Raw genomic sequence first — 20725 nt, forward strand, 5'->3', positions numbered from 1 at the left:
TGGAATCAGAACTAGCATGTGTATAGAAGACAAAGGGTAGTTGTTGAAGGAACTTACTTGAGCTAGAGATTTGTAATTAGTTGTGTTGTGCAGGACCTGTGCTGGGTCCCCTGTTGTTTGCAACGTATATAAGTGACCTGGATGAAAATGAAAATGGGTGGGTTAGTAAGTTTGTGGATGATACTAAAATTGGTAGAGTTGTGGATATTGTAGAAGACTGGCAAAGAATACAGTGTGATATAGATCAATTGCAGATATGGGCAGAGAAATGGCAGATAGAGTTAACAAAAAAGTGAGGTGTTTTTGCTTGGTAATGCAAGGAAACAGTACACTGTTAAAGGCCAAATTCTTAACAGTGTTGCTCTGCAGAGAGATCTTGGGATCCAAATTCATACTTCCTTGAAAGTGGCCACACAGGTCAATAAGGTGAGTAAGACGGCTTATGGAATGCTTGCCTTTATTAGATGTGGCATTGAGTTCGAAAGTCAAGCGGTTTTATTGCAATTTATAAAATTTTGGTTAGGCCACATCTGGGGTATTGCGTACAGTTCTGGTCACCCACGAAGAAAGGATGTTGAGGCTTTGGAGAGGGTGCAGATAACGTTTACAAGGACGCGGCTAGGTTCAGAGTGCATGGATAAACTTGGATTGTTTTTACCTGCAGCACCAGAGGCTGAGGGAAGATCTGATAGAGGTTTATAAGATTATGACAGCCATAAATAAGAGTAGACAGTGTAATTGTTTCCCAGAGTTGAAATGTCTAATACTAGATGGAATGCATTGAAGGTGAGAGGGGGTAGGTTTAAACAGGATGTGAGGGGCAAGTTTTTTTTACTCAAAGTGGTGGATGCCTGGAATGGGCTGTCTGGTATGGTGGTAGAGGCAAATACATGAAAGACTTTTCAGAGACATTTAGATAGGCACATGGATGCGGGGAAGATGGAAGATGGGTGTTTTTAGTTGGTTTGGCACAACATTGTGGGCTGAAGGATCTGTTCCTGTGCTGTACTACTCTATGTTCTATGGAATTAAGGTTTCATCTAAGTGATGGGGGCACAAAGAACTTACAAAGAAATACAGACAAGAGGGCAAATACAAAATACAAAGCAGAAAAATACGAAGGCATAATTCAGTGGGGAAAACAAATGCTGGGTAGTTTTCATTTAATTGGGGGATTGGGAATTTTGATATTCAAAAGGTACCTGCGAATTCAACAGCCAAAAGACACTACAAATTAATAAGCAGACAGTTAAGGTAAGTGGCACAATTAAGTTTAATGCAAGAAAATTTGAGAACAAGAAGCCTTCTTTTCTAAATAATGAATATACTTGCTGTTGAGGGAGTAAAGCAAATATTCACCAAATTGTTTCTAAGAAGTTGGGTCAGCCATATGGGGAAAGGCAGAGAATCCCAGCCTATTTTTCCTGTTTCTAATTCCGTACCACTGAAATGTGTAAAATTCTCAAGGAGTTGATAAGCACATCAGGATCTTGAAAATGTACGTACCAGATTGTCCAACATTCTCATCATAGCTTCAAATTCTTGTTCTCCCACTCTCCACTTTTGTGTGTTTCCCATGTTGACTCCTTCAAAATCCACCTTGTGTGTGTAATGTTTGAACTTTTCCAGATCCAGAAGCAGTAAGTTATCCACTCCACCTGCACTTGCCAAGGCCCTTACCTTCAATAGAAACCACTCAGTTAGAAGTACACTTCCAATTATTAAATATATATTTGACCAACAGAATAATACTTGAAAGGAAGTCTCAAATAAAAAAGCAGATAATTAAAGCATAATGAATGTAACTTTATGGATAATTTGCTATCAAATATCACTTCAGTCAAATTAGAAAATCACTGCACATCCGTTCAAATTAACAGTATTATAAAACAAGAAACTTACTGGAAACTACTAGAATGTTAAATTAGAAGCTATTCTTATTGGGAGAATAGTGTTGCTGTTAAGACCAGCACTCATTACCCATCCATAGGATGGCAATCTGCCACCTTGGACTGCAGCAATCAGTATGACACTGGTGCTGCTGTACATGTCTCATCTCCAGACCCATCCAGCTTTTAATGTCTGCAAGGCATATGACAGAGTACTGTTACAGCATTCACCACTTATCTGAGTAAGTGCAGGTCCAACAGGTGCATGGCATTGGTTCAGAGGTATGACACTCATTTTTATGAAGATGTTAGGTTACTTGACTGGTCTAAATTGAAATGCTATCCCACGGATGCTAATCCATGGACTCATGGGAAGGACTTCACATGGTTGAACAGACTGCCACATCTATAACTGGTTCCATATTGATGCACAGTGGCCTCTCAGGTTTTACGCTTGCATTTTAATATATGTAGCTATTTTTTTACTACTGAAAGCACTACCTGAAAATTTGAGAGCTGTGGATCTGAATTTGCATGCAATTCCGCCTGCGTAAAGATGACATATTGCTTTCCCTTAAGTGAACCAAACAGCTTCTATGGTAATCTGATAATTACGTACTTGGATATGCTTCTCTTTTAAAAGTACATATTCACTAACTAAATCTAAATTGCATCATGCTGGGAACTGAAGTCTGATATCTACACAGTTGATCTCAAAGGCCATCAGATATAGGAGCAGAATTAGGCCATTTGACATATTGACTCTGCTCCACCATTTCTGGATTATGGCTGTTCCATTTCCTTCTCGGCACTCATCTCCTGCCTTCTCCCTGAAACCCTTCATTAATTTAGAATTTATCAACCACTGTCTTAAATATATCCGATAACTTGGCCTCCACAGCCACCTGCGGAAACAAATTCCACAGATTCACTACTCTCTGGCTGAAGAAATTCCTCATCTCTGTTCTAAACGTACAGTCCTCTATTCTGAGGCTGTGTCCTCTGGTCATTTCCAACATAGGAAACATCCTCTCCATATCCATTCTATCAAGGCCTTTTCAACATCCAATAGCTTTTGATGACATTACCTCCATTCTTCTGAATTCCAGTGAGTACAGCCCCAGAACCAAACACTCATTATGTGATAAGTCTTTCAATCCCAGAATCATTCTCGTGAACCTGCTTTGAACTCACTCCAGAGTCAGCTTACAATATTCCAAGTGAGGCCTCACCAGTGCTTTATGAAGCCTCAGCATTACATCCTCTCTTTTATATTCTAGTCCTCTTGAAATTAATGCTAACATTACATTTGCTTTCCTCACTGATTCAACCTACAAACGAACCTTTAGGGAATCCTATACAATGGCTCCCAAGTCCCTTTGCACCTCAGAGTTTTGAATTTTCTCATTATTTAGAAAATAGTCTATGCTTTTATTTCTTTTACCCAAGTGCATGACCATACACTTCACAACACTATATTCCATCTGCCATTTCTTTGTGCCCATTTTCCTAATCTGTCTAAGTCTTTCTGTAGCCCCTCTGCTTCCTCAGCACTACCTGCCCCTCCATCTAGCTTAGTACTATCCATAAATTTGGCCATAAAGTCATCAACTCCATCATCCAAATCATGGACATATAACACAAGAAGAACTCCGACCCCTGTGGAACACCACTGATCACTGGCAGCCAACTAGAAAGGGCTCCTCCTCCCAATCAGCCAATGCTCGATCCATGCAAGTAGGTTTCCTGTAATAACACAAGGTCTTGTTAAGCAGACTCGTGTGGCTTCTTGTCAAAGACCTTCTGAAAATCTAAGTGCATATTATCCACTGATTCCCCTTTTGTCTATCCTGTTTGTTACTTCTTCAAAGAATTCCAACAGATTTGTCAGCCAAGATTTTCTCTTGAGGAAACCATGCTGACTACAGCCTATTTTATCATGTGCCTCCTAGTACCCTGAAACCACATCTTTATAACAATCGACTCCAACATCTTCCCAAACACTGAGGTCACACCAATAGGCCTATGTGTTTTCTTTTGCCTCTCTTCTTTCTTGAAGAGTGGAATGACATTTGCAATTTTGCAGTCCTCTGGTGCCATGCCAGAATTAATTGATTCTTGAAAGATCATTATTGATTATCTTTCAGTTAAGATGGCACTACAAAACATGTACAACAACTTGCTGGTAGTCAAAAAGCTAAAAAATCTGCCTAAATAAAAAAACACTAAAAATGCATTTTCTGAGGTAAATAATGTTAAATTATTGCTGTAAACAGTAAAGAGGCAAGCGATGATGAAGCAAGTTTGGGCGTTGAATCGATGCATATGGAGCTCTGATGCCTGTACAGCGAGGTTCGATTGCTCTGGGCGCCTTAAGACGTTAGGGCCTGGCAGAGGAGATTTGATTTTGATTCTCATACAACTGGTCCAGGTGCAAAGCTGGATTGCTCTGGGCACCGAGCTGATTTAAAGAGCTTCAGAACAGCTTTCAGCTGGGCGACAAAATCTGGGCTTGGAGCAGTATGGTCTAGGTCCAGGCCCTTTCGTAGCAGCGGACACACCTTGTGCAAGGTACAATGCGCTGTTTAGACAATTTAAATGCTGGCCTAGGTTGGATGCAAGAGTCGATTTAACTATGCAGGGCACCGGTACCTTTCGCTATTGGGTCAATTTAAACTCTGGTCCAGATAGACTGAAAAGACAGCATGTTTGTAGGGATGACAGCTGATTCCACTCATTCTCAGCAATGGTCATCTCCATTTCACTGAGGCCATGAAGAATGCCCTGGCTGCAGTGCTCCGTTCCGTGCCCGTTAATACGATGAACTGATGAGCAAGATTTTGGGCCTACTCCAGGGTTCAGATCTGAGGTTTCCATTTTGGTTTGGAATGCTGTTGTTCGCTTCAATTGTTTTCAGAATTTGTTTTTTTTCCCTCCTTTCTCTTGCGCATTGAGTGATGGCCCTTTATTTTTTTTCTTTAAATTGGGTTTCTTGCTTTGTGGCTACTTGTGAGCAAACAAATTTCCAATTGTGTAATTATTGCGTTTTTTGATAATAAATGTACCTGAAAACTAATGCCTCCACTATCTCTTCTGCCACCTTTGTCAGAACCCTGGGGTGTAGACCACCTGGTTCAGGTGACATCTACTTACAGTCCTTTCAGGTTCCCAAGCACCTTCTTAGTAATGGTAACTTCACATACTTTTGACCTCAGACACGCTCAAATTTCTGGCACACTGCCATTTCCTTGTCTCCCATTACTAACTCTCCACTCTTGCCTCTCTTTTACGCTTTATATATTTGAAGAAATTTTTGTATTCTCTTTAATATTACTGGCTAGCTTACCATTGCAATCCATCTTTCCCTTTTATAACTTTCTTTTAAAGTTGCCTTTTGTTTGTTTTTAAAAATCTTCCCAATCTCCTAGTTTTTGCTCCATTATATGCCTTCTCTTTGGCTTTTTATGTTGGCTTTGACTTCTCACGTCAGCCATGATTCTGTCATCCTGCCTTTAGAATACTTCTTTGGGATGTATCTATCCTGTGCCTTCCGATTGTTCCCAGAAATTCTTGTCATTACTGCTCTCCCAACATCCCTGCTTTTTGGCCAGCCCCTCTCTTATACCTCTGTAAATCCCTTTACTGCACTGAAATACTGATACATCTGATTTTAACTTCTCCCTCTCAAACTGCAGGGTGCATTCTATCATACTATGATCACTGACACCCCCCCCCCCAGGGGTCCCTTACCCTAATTTCAGTTCATTGCACAACACACAATCCAGAATAGCTGATCCCCTAGTGGCCTCAACCATGAGATGCTCTGAAAAGCCATCCCGTAGGCATTTTACAAATTTTCCTTCTTAGAATCCAGTACCAACCTCATATTCCCCAATCTACCTGCATATTGAAATTCCCCATGACTATTGTAATATTGCCCTTTTGGCATACATTTTCTATCTGTTTTTATTTGTAGACCACATTTTTACTAGCGTTTGGAAGTTTAAATACAACTTCCATCAGGGTCCTTTTACCCTTGCAGTTTCTTGACTCTAAACGACAAAGATTCTACACTTTCCGATCCTGTGTCACCTCTTTCGAATGATTTGATTTCATTTTTTACCAAAAGAGACACTCCATCCACTCGGCCTACCTGCCTGTCCTTTTGGTACTATGTGAATCCTTGGACGTTAAGCTCCCAGCTACAGTATAATCTTCTTTCAGCCATAATTCAGTGATGCCCACATCAAACTTCCCAATCTGTAACTGTGCTACAAGTTCGTCACCTTAGTCCAAGCTTCTGCTTGAGTTAATTAACAAACAGCTTGTGGAATATACTCAAGTTAATGCAATAAACTTCACTGATTGAGTAATTATTCAATTAATACTATACAAGAACCAAACATTGTTATTAAAACAGACTAATTCTCTTTATAATCACTTAATGGAGATAGGCTATTCTACTGCCCTCACACTGTTTGTGTACAAAGCCAAGCAGGGAGTTAAACATCTTTCCAAAATATCTGAGCAAGAAACTTTCTTCGGTTTTTAATGTGAAAACTTTATGAAACTGCAAAAAGTAAAACAGATTTAATACAGAATTGTTGTGCAACTGAATGTATCAATATTATTGATTATTCTTACAATCAGCGTTGAACAAGGCAATCCACACACATGCAATGTTTTATACCTTTGCCGTGGATAGAACAAATTCATGGCATAACAATAGCTTGGTAGTGATGCACAATCAACAATATACTTCCTTCAAAGTACATCTGTTAAACATTTACCTATGTTAAGAAAACTTAAGGCTTACAAGAGTATTGCTGTTTCAATGGAAAAAAAAGTGGACAGAGATTGGTATCTTTCAACCAGGTTTGCTTCAAGTTGAAATCCAAATTGACCTGCACAGGAAATAATATAAACAAATAGCTTATGAGAAGGATGTCATGTTTGTACAAAACGTGCTGCATACAGATGAACAGTGGTTCTAGACAGAATGCTCCCTATCTGACATTCATGATGTCACACTTAACTACTAAAAGTTAAATGATGATTTCATTAAGTCTTTGGCAAAAGAAGAACAGTCTCAGTCTTTAACCATTCTCACTTTGAAAATGTTGTTCTTGATAGTATTCTTCCTGATGAGCAGATCGGTGACACGGTGCTCACCCAGAATGACAACTGGATGAGGTACCTCTGAAGTGAGCTGTGCTCTCTTACGACGACCTCCAATTCACTGTCACCCCTCTGAATTAAGTAAGGGACAGAGTCCACTGAAGTATCTTTGGACTGGAAGAGGTTCCTGCTTTGTGATGCACTGAACATCCTCTGCAAAAACATGTCCTAGGAAAGGATTCTAACCTTTTCCCAATACAATTGCTCTGTGTTGAGAGGTTGCTTAAAAATGGGCCAATCACTGCTAAGGATGTCTTTGACTACTCCTACGATCTTCTCTTTCATGTAAATACTACTCTCACAGAGTCTGAATGCCCGTCCTCCTGGACATTAGGTTTAAGTGTGCTGACAGTGAGCCAATGAGCACCAGGGAGGCAAACTTCACCCACTGTTACTCACCTAGGTCCAGTCATTGGCCATAATGTGCATCATACTGTGCTGTCCACATACCTTATGTGCATGGCGGTGCCTCTGCTAAGCAACACAAGTACCTTAACAAAAGAGTTGGGGGTTGGAGGGAGGGAAAATTATGTCAGCTATGTCCTGAAGTGATCAGCTTCAGCAGTTGCAATTTCAACCCCACTGTTGGGTCACAGTCTATGAGAGTTGGCAGGTGTCAGCATACCTCCCCTCCTATCGACTCCATGACAAATCCATCAGCTCTGCTGCTGCTAATTTCTGATGTTCCCAGAACACGTCTTTAGAATGTATGGGAAATAGCTACAGATGAAGGATGCTCAATTGGTTCCCACCGTGCTCTGCTGCAGGTATGCTGAATCAACAGCCCAAGGTGCTGCCCTGAATTTACAGCTGTATCTGGGTCTACTTCTTCTGAAGTGTCAATAGTTCTTGGCTCAGTTTCCTGGAGGCCACTGGTGTTCGCTGCACTGAGACTCCATCTGTACACTGAAATATATTGTTACTGCTTCTCCAGTTCCCCTTGCTACTCTCATCGGACTCTCCACATGACAGTCTTGTCCACATTTGGATTGACTCTGCCTCAGGGCTTCTCTGTCCAGACTCAGCATCTCATTCAAACCACTGTCCAAAGCTGGGACTGCAAGACAGGGCTGAGCAGTTAGTCTGCAATTGAAAGGTGAGCTAATAATGCACTTGGTGCACTGCTCGGCCCTGGTCTGCTCTTGAATGGTGAGCGCATGTTTGCAGATGGGTTGACTTTGGGCGCTTCTTTACTTTGTACCTTACGTGAAGATTCATCTTTCTTCAGAGTTGAATCTGAATATTTTTCAATTAGTATTTCAGCTTTTATTCTTGCTGCTTCAGCTTTGGCACAGGCTTGTGTTACAGCTATGCTAAGTGTGGTTTTGCTGGAACATTGTGAAGATGCCATTGAGGTGCCACATTCTGACCTGACCTGCAGGGCTTGGTGATCAACATTGCTGGGTCAGAAGCTGACATTATGGCGTACAGCATTTAGATGCATGGCAATGCCTTCTGAAGAGGAGTTATCTTTTCGCTCTATTGCTAGGTAGGAAGTTAAACATCTTCAAAAAAAATACCAGAGCCAGAAGCTTGCTTCAGGGTTTTTAATGAGAAAGCATTGTGAAAAGATAATGTTGTTTCAAGGACAAAAAAATGGAATGGAGGGTGATCCACATCTTTCTAGTGCTTGTGCCAAGTCAAAATTCAAATTAATCAATGCAGGAAATTATGTAAAAAGCAGTTTATGAACAGGAAGTGATGTCTGTACAAAATTAACTGTATACAAAGCGAACAGCTCTTCTAGAGGCAGAGCAGTTATATCTGTGATACTTATGAATAATTTCTAGGAGTGAGATGAATTTGAAGGGCAATTTCTTCTGGCCAAAGTTTTATTGTAATATAATTAATGATTTGCATAAAACTCTTAATACACACTCCAAATTTTGAAACACATGAATCATTCTCAAGTATCATTTCATAACTGATAGTTTAATCTGGCATCAGGGGAGATCCTTGCTTATGAAAGGTAATCCTTTGACCATTGATAGTAGTGAGGTGCTGGTGAGGTGAGGTGAGCACATGCAATTTCAGTACATGAAGGTTTACGTGTACATGCATACTTCTTATCAGGGCATTCAGTTTACAACACCACTCACACCACAAAGGAATGAAGACTTTGATTTTACTCTATTTGTTTTCCAAGTATCAAAGTCGGAAAAAGCAATTCAACATTTCAGCATGTAAACAAATAATTCTATTCCCTTGAAATATAAAACAATAAAGGATTCCACCTGCAATATACTCACTGAAGAGTGAGTACAGAGAGCTTGGTAGGAAGTTAAAAAGCAGGACCTCAATGGTGGTAATCTCAGCATTGCTACCTGTGCCACATGCCAGTGAGGGTAAGAATAGGATGCTCTGGAGGATGAACATGTGGCTGAGGAATTAGTGTAGGGGGCAGCGTTTCAGATTTCAGAATCATTGGGACCTCTTCTGGGGCAGGTGGGACCTGTACAAGAGAGATAGGTTACACCTGAACTGCAAGGGATTAATATCCTTGCAGGGAAGTTTGTTAGTGCCGTTGGGGAGGGTTTAAACTAGATTTGCAGGGGGATGGGAACCAGAGTGCCAGAGCAGATAATGGAGTGGGGGTGAAAATAAATGATGTTAAAAGTTCATGCAAAGTCACAAATAGAAGGGTTGTGTGTGATGGTAATAATCTTCTGAGGTGTCTATTTCAATGCGAAGAGTATTGTGGGGAAGGCTGACGAGCTGAGGGCGTGGAATTATGACATTGTAACCATTAGTAAAACTTGGCTACAGGAGGGGCAGGACTGGCAGCTTAATGTTCCAGGGTTCTGATGTTTCAGACGTGATAGAGGCAGAGGAATGAAGGGTGGACGTGTGGCATTGCTAGTCAGGGAAAATGTTACAGCAGTGCTCAGGCAGGACAGATTAGAGGGCTTGTCTACCGAGGCCATATGGGTAGAGCTGAGAAACAGAAAAGGTATGACCACATTAATGGGGGTGTATTATAGACCAGCCAATAGTCAGTGAGAATTGGAGGAGCAAATCTGCAGAGAGATAGCAGACAACTGCGGGAAACAAAGTTGTGATAGTAGGGGATTTTAATTTTCCACATATTGATTGGGACTCCCATACTGTTAATGGTCTAGATGGGTTAGAGTTCGTAAAATGTGTTCAGGGAAGTTTTCTATATCAATATATAGAGGTACAAACTCGAGAGTATGCAATATTAGATCTTCTATTAGGAAACGAGATAGGACAGGTCACGGAAGTGTGTGTAGAGGAACACTTTGGTTCCAGTGATCATAACTCCATTAGTTTCAACTTGATCATGGATAAAGATAAAAAAGGCCAAATTTGAAGAAATGAGAAAGGATCTAAAAAGTGTGGATTGGGACAGGTTGTTATCTGGCAAGGATGTGATTGGTTAAGTGGGAGGCCTTCAAAGGAGAAATTTTGAGAGTGCAGAATTTGTATGTTCCTGTCAGGATTAAAGGCAAAGTGAATAAGAATAAGGGACCTTGATTCTCTAGGGATATTAGAATTCTGATAAAGAAGACAGAGATGTATGATATGTATAGGCAACAAGGAGCAAATAAGGTGCTTGAGGAGTATAAAAAGTGAAAAAAATACTTAAAAAAGAAATCAGGAGGGCTACAAGACATGAGGTTGATTTGGCAGTCAGGGTGAAAGATAATCCTAAGAGCTTCTACAGGTATATTAAGAGCAAAAGGATAGTAAGGGATAAAATTGGTCCTCTTGAAGATCAGAGTGGTTGGCTATATATGGAACCAAAAGAAATGGGGGAGATCTTAAATGGGTTTTTTGTGTCTGTATTTACTAAGGAAACTGGCATGGAGTCAATGGAAATAAGGTGAACAAGTAGTGAGGTCATGGAACCTATACAGATTGAAGAGGAGGAGGTGCTTGCTATCTTGAGGCAAATCAGAGTAGATAAATCTCCAAGACCTGACAGGGTATTCCCTCGGACCTTGAAGGAGACTAGTGTTGAAATTTCAGGGGCCCTGGCAGATATATTTAAAATGTCGGTGTCCGTGGGTGAGGTGCCGGAGGATTAGAGGATAGCTCATGTTGTTCCGTTGTTTAAAAAAGGCTCTAAAAATAATCTGGGAAATTATAGATCTGCAAGTTTGACGTCGGTAGTAAGTAAATTATTGTAAGGAGTACTAAGAGATCAGATTTACAAGTACTTGGATAGACAGGGACTTATTAGGGAGAGTCAACATGGCTTTGTGCGTGATAGGTCATGTTTAACAAATCTATTAGAGCTTTTTGAGGAGGTTAGCTGGCAAGTAGATGAAGGGAAGGCAGTGGATGTTGTCTACGTAGACTTCAGTAAGGCCTTCGACAAGGTCTCACATGGGAGGTTAGTTAGGAAGATTCAGTCGCTAGGTATACATGGTGAGGAAGTAAACTGGATTAGACATTGGCTCAATTGGAGAAGCTAGAGAGTGGTAGTGGAGGATTGCTTCTTTGAGTGGAGGACTGTGACTAGTGGTGTGCCACAGGGATCAATGCTCAGTCCATTGTTATTTGTCATTTACATCAATGATCTGGATGATAATGTGGTAAAGTGGATCAGCAAATTTGCTGATGATACCAAGATTGGAAGTGTAGTGGACAGTGAGGAAGGTATTCAAAGCTTGCAGAGGGATTTGGACCAGTTGGAAAAATGGGCTGACAAATGGCAGATAGAGTTTAATATAGACAAGTGTGAGGTATTGCACTTTGGAAGGACAAACCAAGGTAGAACATGCAAGGTAAATGGTAGGACACTGAGGAGTGCAGTAGAACAGAGGGATCTGGGAGTACAGATACAAAATTCCCTAAAAGTGGCGACAGAGGTTGGTACATTGGCCTTTATAAATCAAAGTAATGAGTATAAGAGTTGGAATGTTATGGTGAGATTCTATAAGGCATTGGTGAGGCTGAATTTGGATTATTGTGTGCAGTTTTGGTCACCAAATTACAGGAAGGATATTAATAAGGTTGAAAGAGTGCAGAGAAGGTTTACAAGGATGTTGCTGGGACTTGAGAAACTGAGTTACAGAGAAAGGTTGAATAGGTTAGGAATTTATTCCCTGAAGCGTAGAAAAATGAAGGGGAGATTTGACAGAGGTATATAAAATTATGATATATAAAATTATAGATAGAGTGAATACAAGCAGGCTTTTTCCACTGAGGCTAGGGGAGAAAAACCGCCCCCGAGGACATAGCTTAAAGTGAAGGGGGAAAGTTTAAAGGGAACATGGGGGGGGGGGGGTTTCTTCACACAGAGAGTGGCGGGAGTGTGAAATGAGCTGCCAGATGAAGTGGTAAATGCAGGCTCACTTTTAACATTTAAGAAAAACTTGGACAGGTATTAGAGGATTAGAGGTGTATGGAAGGATACTGGCCAGATGCAGGTCAGTGGGACTAGGCAGAAAAATGGTTCAGCACAGCCAAGAAGGGCCAAAAGGCCTGTTTCTGTGCTGTAATGTTCTATGGTTTCCTTATCCACATCATCTGATGAACCCTCTGTTTTTGTATCTCCAATGACTCCTTTCTTTTTGGCCTTCTATTCATCCAGCTGGGCTTTGGTCTTTGTATTTACTTTTACAAACAGCTTTTTGTCTCCCACTTGAAGTTGATGCAATAACCTTAATGTATGCAGAATAGATTCTGGTTTTTTATACTCATAAAAAACAAATGTGTGCAACCTCCCTGAAGCTCCTTGAACTCTCTTCCAGCTTAAAAACAACCCACATTTTGCAAGTAACTACCTGATTAACATATCAGGAGCTTTCTCAGATACATTACCTACAAGAACTGCCAAAGTCAGGCCACTGCGTTTGTTACTTCCACACCTCCCCTGGGCAGCATGGCCCTTCTTTGGTTCAATATGCTTTCCAACCAGAGGCACAGAAGTCGACACCAAAACCTGTTCGTCCTCTGCTGGGCAACGGTTCATGGTGTTTGACAAACAGACAGTTGTGGCATCATTCAATACCTTTCTTAATTCACTTTCAGTTGGTTTCATTACAGGGAACATGGCATGATATGGCGGATGAATCTCCCGTCAAGTTGTCGCCTCAGCCACACACATCCTCCTAATGTTGGTTCTCCTGTATTTAAAGGCATACAAACTCAATATGGTTTGTTCGTTGTTGTATTTTGCTGTCATGAATGTCAGTCTCACAGGGGTTATCTTTTCTCCAGTACAAGTTCTTAGCTCTCAGCAGGTTTCAGTTTAGTATCTTTGAAATGCCTCAAACTCATTTTGTGGCATGACTGAAACTACTAGTGTCCAGTTCCATTTTAATAAATTTCACTTCTGGTATAAACGATATTTCTTTTCTGTTGCTGGTTTTAACACTGTAAATCTCAAGGCTACAGTCCTGTGCCATTCTCATCATCAGATTATTCATGAACAGCATGAAGATTAGTGCTGTTTTTGAATTTATATTTTTCTCTTCCCTGTGCAGTCCATTTATTTTTGTTTGCCTGCCATGCTCTTTCCATGTGGCCTACTTGGTTGCTTTTCTGCACGTTTCACACTGAACCTGGCATTTGTTTGGTGAATGTATGCCCCTGTCACAATGGTAACAAGGCCGGGTTTTGTTTAAGACTTTGCAATTTGGTTCACGCTCACTTTCATTCCTGATTGCAACTCAATTGTATCTTTGTCTATGGTTTCCATTGAAACAGTAATTTCAACTGCTCTTTTAAATGCTCTTGTGAATGCTTTCTTAGAGTATCATTGATCCCATTACTGAACTGACAATGCTCAAAAAATCTCTTTAATTTAGCCACATACACTGAAATAGAATTCACTTCCTTTTGATTCCACTTATGAAACCTATAAAGTGTTATGCAATCAATGGTTTTGGTTCTAAGTGTTCCTGCTTAGATTTGACAACATAAGCAAATCTCATTTCTACTGGTTTGGTTGAAGCAACTAAACTTTGAAGCAAATCACATGCCTTTAAATCCAATGAACTCAAAGAAAGAGATACCCTTTTCTTATCAGCTATTTCATTTGCTTCCAAATATTGTTGAATTAGCTTAATATACATGATCCAGTTACACTTTGTGTAATCAAACTTGTCCATCTTTTTGATGCAGTCATTTCTGTTTTTATGATCATCCAGTACTCGCTCTTTATGAACCTCTGAATTCTTCCGTTTTCTGACTTTTCCTTTTTTTAAAAAAAAGCAATCTTGATCCTTCCTCCCCTTCTGAATGACATGTGCTGTGCTTTTATTTTAAAAAATAAACTCGACCTGTCTCTGGACGTACTGTCTGTTCTTAAACTCACTTTTCCTGGCTGCAAGTTTCTTTGAAGTTGAACATTTCGCTGCACTTCAACAGACTGATAGCCATCTTGGGTTTGTTTTAAAAATACCCCATCACCAATGTTATGTTTTCTAACTTCAAAACATTAAACTAATTCAAAGGAGTGCAGGAATGTGAATCTAGCTTCATGTTTACTTCATGTGAGATGCACATGTATCATGTGGTCATGTGGTGACGTATGCAAATCACATATGTATAATCCATAATGAATTATTTTAAATGAACAAGAATGCTTAATTAACATACTTACAAAATTACTTAAATATCAAATACACAGGATGGCCTCTCCCAGTCTGGTCAATCAATATATAGAAGAATAATTAACCAGAAGATATGGCATTGATAGCAATAGGTGGAGTTTTATATTACTGAAATTGGCTGTAAAAGTGCTGGAGGTATTGGGTTTAGAGATTACAGAATTGAATGAGCTTGAGAAGACAGGATTGAGGTACAAATGTTGGTGGGCAGCGATATAAACTCAAATGTTCTTGGCAACGAAATGTAATAAACACACCTCAAGGCAACATAGTATCAAGTTCATTATGCTCAACCAGTCACCAAAGAAAGAACGGAATTAAACACACTGGAACTGGCAATCAAAGCCCCTAAGTTATTTTTGCTCTACCACCAAACCACTAGGCATGTTCATGATCCCTCTCAGCCTTGGCTGAAATAAGTGTGGACTAGCTTTCATACACAGAACATGTGGCTTTAGTTCAATATAACACAACACAGTGTTACATATCACTGTAGCCTAAGAACTCCTGAAGTTGGGTTAAAGAAATAAATCATAGAGTGGCCACCTACAATTGTGTTGAATTGCAAAAAATATTGGCCACTCATCTCATGTAACTTCTCCCAGAGGGAACTTATGGATGGAAGCCAGCTTCATCCAACGACCTTGTAAATACAATATCAGTGGGTGCCAAAACATGCCCCACCCAGAAAAAAACAAAAACCTGGAAATAGCTTTACCAGTGTCAAACTATTAATATTCTGATTGAAAATGTGATAAATACATATTATAAATATGAAACAATTAAAATATCTAACATTTGGCTTAGTTCCTCATGATTATTCCCTATTGAAAATAATGTAGTTTCCCTCTACCAGGTCCAACAAGAAACAGGTTCTCCCACTTTAACTGCCAGGGAACTGCTGCGACATTGTGCTCCCACATTGGACGCATGACCAAGAAATTCATTGTTGCTTTTCCTCATGATATGCCACTGAAAACTGATTTTCCACTGTGGTGAAACAATCACTTCTGGGCCATTTTATATCATTTTATAAATTAGACTAGATTTCACCTGATGGAAACTACCCTTGTGCAATCGAAATAATTTCTACACAAGTTACATGTGTGAAAGTAATTTCATAGCAGAACTTTCCTGAAATTGTTTAAAATTTTACTAACAGTGGCTATTGAGGTCTTCATAACATATTAATGCATTGGGATTGCTGTGAAGGAAATCCTTTACCTATTTTTAATTCACTGAGTCTTTCCCCTTACACACAAATAATGCACCTTGCTTCTGCCTCTTAACATCAAGTTAGCCAAACTACCAATCCATCTGACACATACTCTATTCAGCCCTATTGTTGAAGCCTTTCTGTTCATCCTTAGCCCACTCCGATCTTCCATCACCGTCAAGGCCTCTTGCATACCTTCCCAACTTCAGATGCCATTCTGATTGAGCCGACCGGCTCCATACCCAAATCCTTCAATCCTCTTGATCTGCCTAAGCCCCTTTGAATATCCCACACCCAACTTCTCACCGTCGCTCTGATCCTCTTACCCCTCACAAAGCTTACTTTTTTCACTGCTCCTTCCACTTTACCCTTCCAACCAGATCTGATTACCACTTGCAGGACATAATCATTGTAAATCACAGAAATGAATAGGAGAGGAATTGTATTAATGTCTCGTCATCCACATAAACATGTAGGTATATATTTCAGATTACCTGGATCTCACAGGCTATTTGGACAACGTAGATGTAGTGAAAAGCTTCTTCTATGGTCTCACCAAGTGCGATCACTCCATGATTTCTAAGAACCAATATCTGAAAGTAAAACAGTGATTAAAAATGGCAACAACCAAAGAAACATTTAGCTGCAGTTTAACCTGGTAATCAAAATAAAATAACCAGAATTTTTCATTGTTTTTTTAATCCTTTTCATTTATTACTTTCTGAAGTTATGGATTTCTTATTGGGAGGATGCCAATCTTCACCATCCGATTCATCAAAATAATGACTGTTCTTAAATATTTACACATACATTGCAGGAATTGGGGAGTAGAGGGAGAAAATCAAGTTCAGAATACTCTCACCGAGGAATTTAACAATGTTTGGGTCAGGACTTGACCTGTTGTCCTTGTGCTGGCTCTTTCAAAGTCCTGTTCAATTTAGTCTCAAAGTCCCTTCAGACAATCATGGTAAAGTACATGTCTATTTTGAAAGTCTCTAGAATTTGATACATCAGATAGTACATTTCACATCTAAATCATGCAAAATCATGTTCTGCTCAAGACCCTCATCTCTTCTTTGGAAGAGTCCAATCAATCAACCTCCATCATTTTCTTTCTCATTAAACAAATCCTGTAACTTAAGCAACACACGCAAAATGCTGGAGGAGCTCAACATCTGCATATTTTCTCATGTTTATCCTTTAACTTAAATCAAATCAAAGATATGATTTATGGGGCCCCACATTTTCAAGTGAAGACTGTCTCTGGGCAAAATGTGGAACAATCCTATTTTCCTGTTTTACTTAGATCCTCTCCCTTCCCTCTTTATCCAGGGCATCAACGCTGCTGCTTCCACACAGAAATTGAAAGTTCTGTGACCTTCACTGCCAACCTTCACTCTACTCTGAAATTCCAACTGGTCCCACAGTTACATCTCTTCCCCTTGTCAACTTCTCATGGATAAGTTATCCAACAGATTCCAACAACCATCTTTAATACATCACCTCCCATTGTTTTCTGCATGTAATCCATTCATTTTCCCAGTTTCTCAAACTCCATCTCTAATAAAAGCATCTTCAATACCAGACCTTTTAAGATGTCCCATTTTTCTCAATCAAGTTTCTTTTCTACCTTAGCTAGAACAGTTATCAATTGCAAGTGTTCTAATTTCTACACTCCTCCCACTTCTTTCGTCCCCTATTCTCAGCTTATAATACCGTCACCAGGCAAACATTAGTTCCATCCTTCCCGCTCCTTTCAACGTTCTGTAGGAATGTTTGCTTTTGTGAAACTTTGATGCATTCCTCCCTCATCAACACCCACTCTTCCACCCATGCAAGAACAAGAGATGATCACTTGCCCTTTAACCTGAAAACTTGAAATTAAAAAGTACAGGAAATAGCTACCAGGTCAGACAGCATCTGTGGAAAGAGAAACAGTTGATGTTTCTGGTTGAAGACTCGCTGAAAAAACTGCCTGACCTGCTTTTAGAGATGTAGAAACTGCATTTAGCAATCATCATGTGGTTTCTACATCAGAGAAAATAAATACAATACCTCAGGTAAATACTATGTGGAGATTTGTGACATATATGATATATATGTACAATGTCTGAAATACATCTTATGGAAATGTTTGTTTGATGGTGAACTTCAATAAAAAAAATTACAAAAAAAGAGAAAATAAATACAGATTTAAAGGACTGCTCAGCAACGTATCTCCATTCATTCTGATGGGTGACCTTAGCTTCCAGTTGTCTCTGCCAGTTTAATTCTCCATCTGAGACTGACTTTTTGCTCTTTGACCTCATATACTGAACTTCACTACAATATTACAAGTTTAAGAAACAGTATCTTTTTATTTGGCACTTTGCAGTTTTCAGGTCTTAACATTGAATTATTTCAGATACAGTAACTAGTTTTTCCAGTTGATAACAGAACTAGTCAGGTCTGATGAAAGGTCACCAACAAGTTTTAACTGCTTCTCTTTCAACAAATGCTGTCGGACCTCAAATATTTGCAGCATCCTTATTTTATTTGCATCTGTAGTACTTTATTTCTCAATTTCAGGAGTATTTTCAGAAAACACCTTTTCTCTCCTCCTTTCTCTTTTTGTTTAGTGCTGACTGTTTAGATCTCTTCCAGACAAATCATCTGCCTTTAACAAGCCTTCACCATCTAAGGCACCACCCACTTGTCATTCAGTCTCTTACCTCAACACTGTTACAGGCATTGGTATTGTTCTCCTTACACAACATCCACCACCTCACCCACCTTCTATCTAACATATTGACACTGCCTCAATTTCTTTCTATACAGAATTTGATTTAAACTTACAGCATTTTCTATTTTCAATTTATCTATTCAATCTCATGAACTTCCATTCCCCATTATTGTTAATACACTATGCACCTTCTGAAGTTGTACACAAATATCTATTTATTTTCCAGGATCTGGATGAGACTGGCAAGGCCAGTATTTATTGGTCATCCTAATTGCCTTTGGGAGAAAGTGATGTTGAGTCATTTTTCTTGGAGCTCAGTGAAGGTAGACCTAAAGAGCTGCTGGACAAGGAGTTCCAGGATTTAGACAAAGTGATAAACTAGCAGTATATTTGCAAATGAGGATGGTTTGGAAGAACCTGCAGATGGTGATGCTTCCATGCCCTGCTATCTTTGCCCCGGATGAAAGTCGTGGTCCTGTTTGAACAACCTGAGTTTCTGCACATTTTGTAGACTGTGTTAGCAATGAAGGAGATGAATGGATGCATGGACCATCAATCAAGCTGGTTATCTTGTCCTGGATAGCATTAAATCTCATCATGGAATCCGTACTCACCCAGGCAAGTGGAGAGTATTCCATCATGTTCTTGACCTGTCTGTTGTTAAAAGGTGTGTATTGTGTCAGGAATGGAGTCACCTCCCACAAAATATTCAGCTTCTGATGTGCCCCTGTAACCATTGCAGTTCAAATAGCAAGTCCGGTTCAGTTTCTGGTTGATGATGATCCTCACCACCTAGTATGCTGACAGTAGGAGATTCAGTGAGGCCATTGTCATTAAAAGTCAAGAACATATGGTTAGATTATCTCATTAGAGATGATCGCTGCCGCACAATATTCCAACTGGCAAGGATTTAATGCAACTTCCTTAGTTTTGCGTTCAGAACTTCAGTTTGTAAAGCCAGATATTTACTAAGTTTTCTTAGCTGATAAAGGTTCTAGTGCTTTCTTGGTGTGTATAACGAATAAACCCTTCTTGGGCTTCCAGCTGGGTACAGGTATTGATTACAACTGATGTTTTGATGACAAACTCTCCCATCATCTTCAGGGATGATGCCTGGGCAAGTCTAGTTTAGTGGTATTTACACCCCTGTATTTCTTGCCTCCTGATTGGTTAATACTCATTTAATCAGGTTTCCACTCTCACACCTCGTTTACAATTTAATTCTAGTTCTTCCTTACAGCGAGACCTTTATCTTTGTTAAAAGTTCTTTTCCTCTAGTTTTATTTCAATGGCTTCCTTTACAAGGCGGTCCCAAAAGTCATTGGTGCAGCACAGTAGTATTGTGCCGGTTAATCCTATTGTCATTGCAAATACACTGTTCGCTACTACTGATTTCTTCGGGTAATCCAAACAGATGCACCTCCACACAGGTATCATTCACATAATGCATCATCCCAATATCAAGCAACAGCGGAATACAATAGGTACTTGCCTCCATTCAGAGAAACTTCAGTTTCCTGTATAACTGATCCTCCAAGTCAACTTAGTTGCCAAATCTCCTCCTGAATTCAGGTTTACAATCTTGTGACGTATTGGTAGCCATGAAGGCAGCACAGCAGCGTAATGGTTAGTGCATTGCTTTACAGTGCCAGCAGCAAGATCAGGGTTCAGTTCCTGCTGCTGTCCGTAAGGAGTTTGTATTTTCTTCTTGTGACTACGACGGTTTCCTCCATATGATACAGTTTCCTCTCAGATTCCAAGTCATATGGTTAAGGCTAGTGAGTTGTGGGCATGGTATGATGGCACCAGAAGTGTGTGACACTTGTGGGGTGCCCAGAACAATCCTCGCTGATTTGATTTGCTACAAATAACACATTTCAATGTAAATCGCATGCACATTAAAATAAAAAACTATTGTCTTTTGTTATTCTCCAACTTACTGATGCCCATACTGACATCAACCACACCTTAAGACCAGAATATTCAGGTGACATGTGCTACATTTCTCAGCAACTTATCAAATGTTCTGCAATTCTCATGTACAAGATACTGGACCATACTGTATGACTCTAGGCTTACCTCTGTGTCTGCGGTAACATTTATGTAAATTATAAAATACTTCTGTATTCAAAAATAA

General features: G+C 39.8%; 1 protein-coding gene across 7 annotated transcripts in view; it reads right to left on the reverse strand.

Annotated features, from left to right (window-relative positions):
• add3a (adducin 3 (gamma) a) overlaps positions 1–20725 on the reverse strand; it is a 245037-nt gene that overhangs the window by 41361 nt on the left and 182951 nt on the right. For all 7 annotated transcript variants that reach the window (XM_059946998.1, XM_059947001.1, XM_059947003.1 and 4 more), the window contains 2 exons: positions 16361–16459; positions 1507–1680 (listed from right to left, as the gene is read on the reverse strand). In XM_059946998.1, coding sequence (XP_059802981.1) covers positions 1507–1680; positions 16361–16459 — 273 coding nt within the window. The remainder of the gene's footprint in view (positions 1–1506; positions 1681–16360; positions 16460–20725) is intronic.

Source organism: Hypanus sabinus, chromosome 22 (genome assembly GCF_030144855.1).
Source record: "Hypanus sabinus isolate sHypSab1 chromosome 22, sHypSab1.hap1, whole genome shotgun sequence".
NCBI lineage: Eukaryota > Metazoa > Chordata > Chondrichthyes > Myliobatiformes > Dasyatidae > Hypanus > Hypanus sabinus.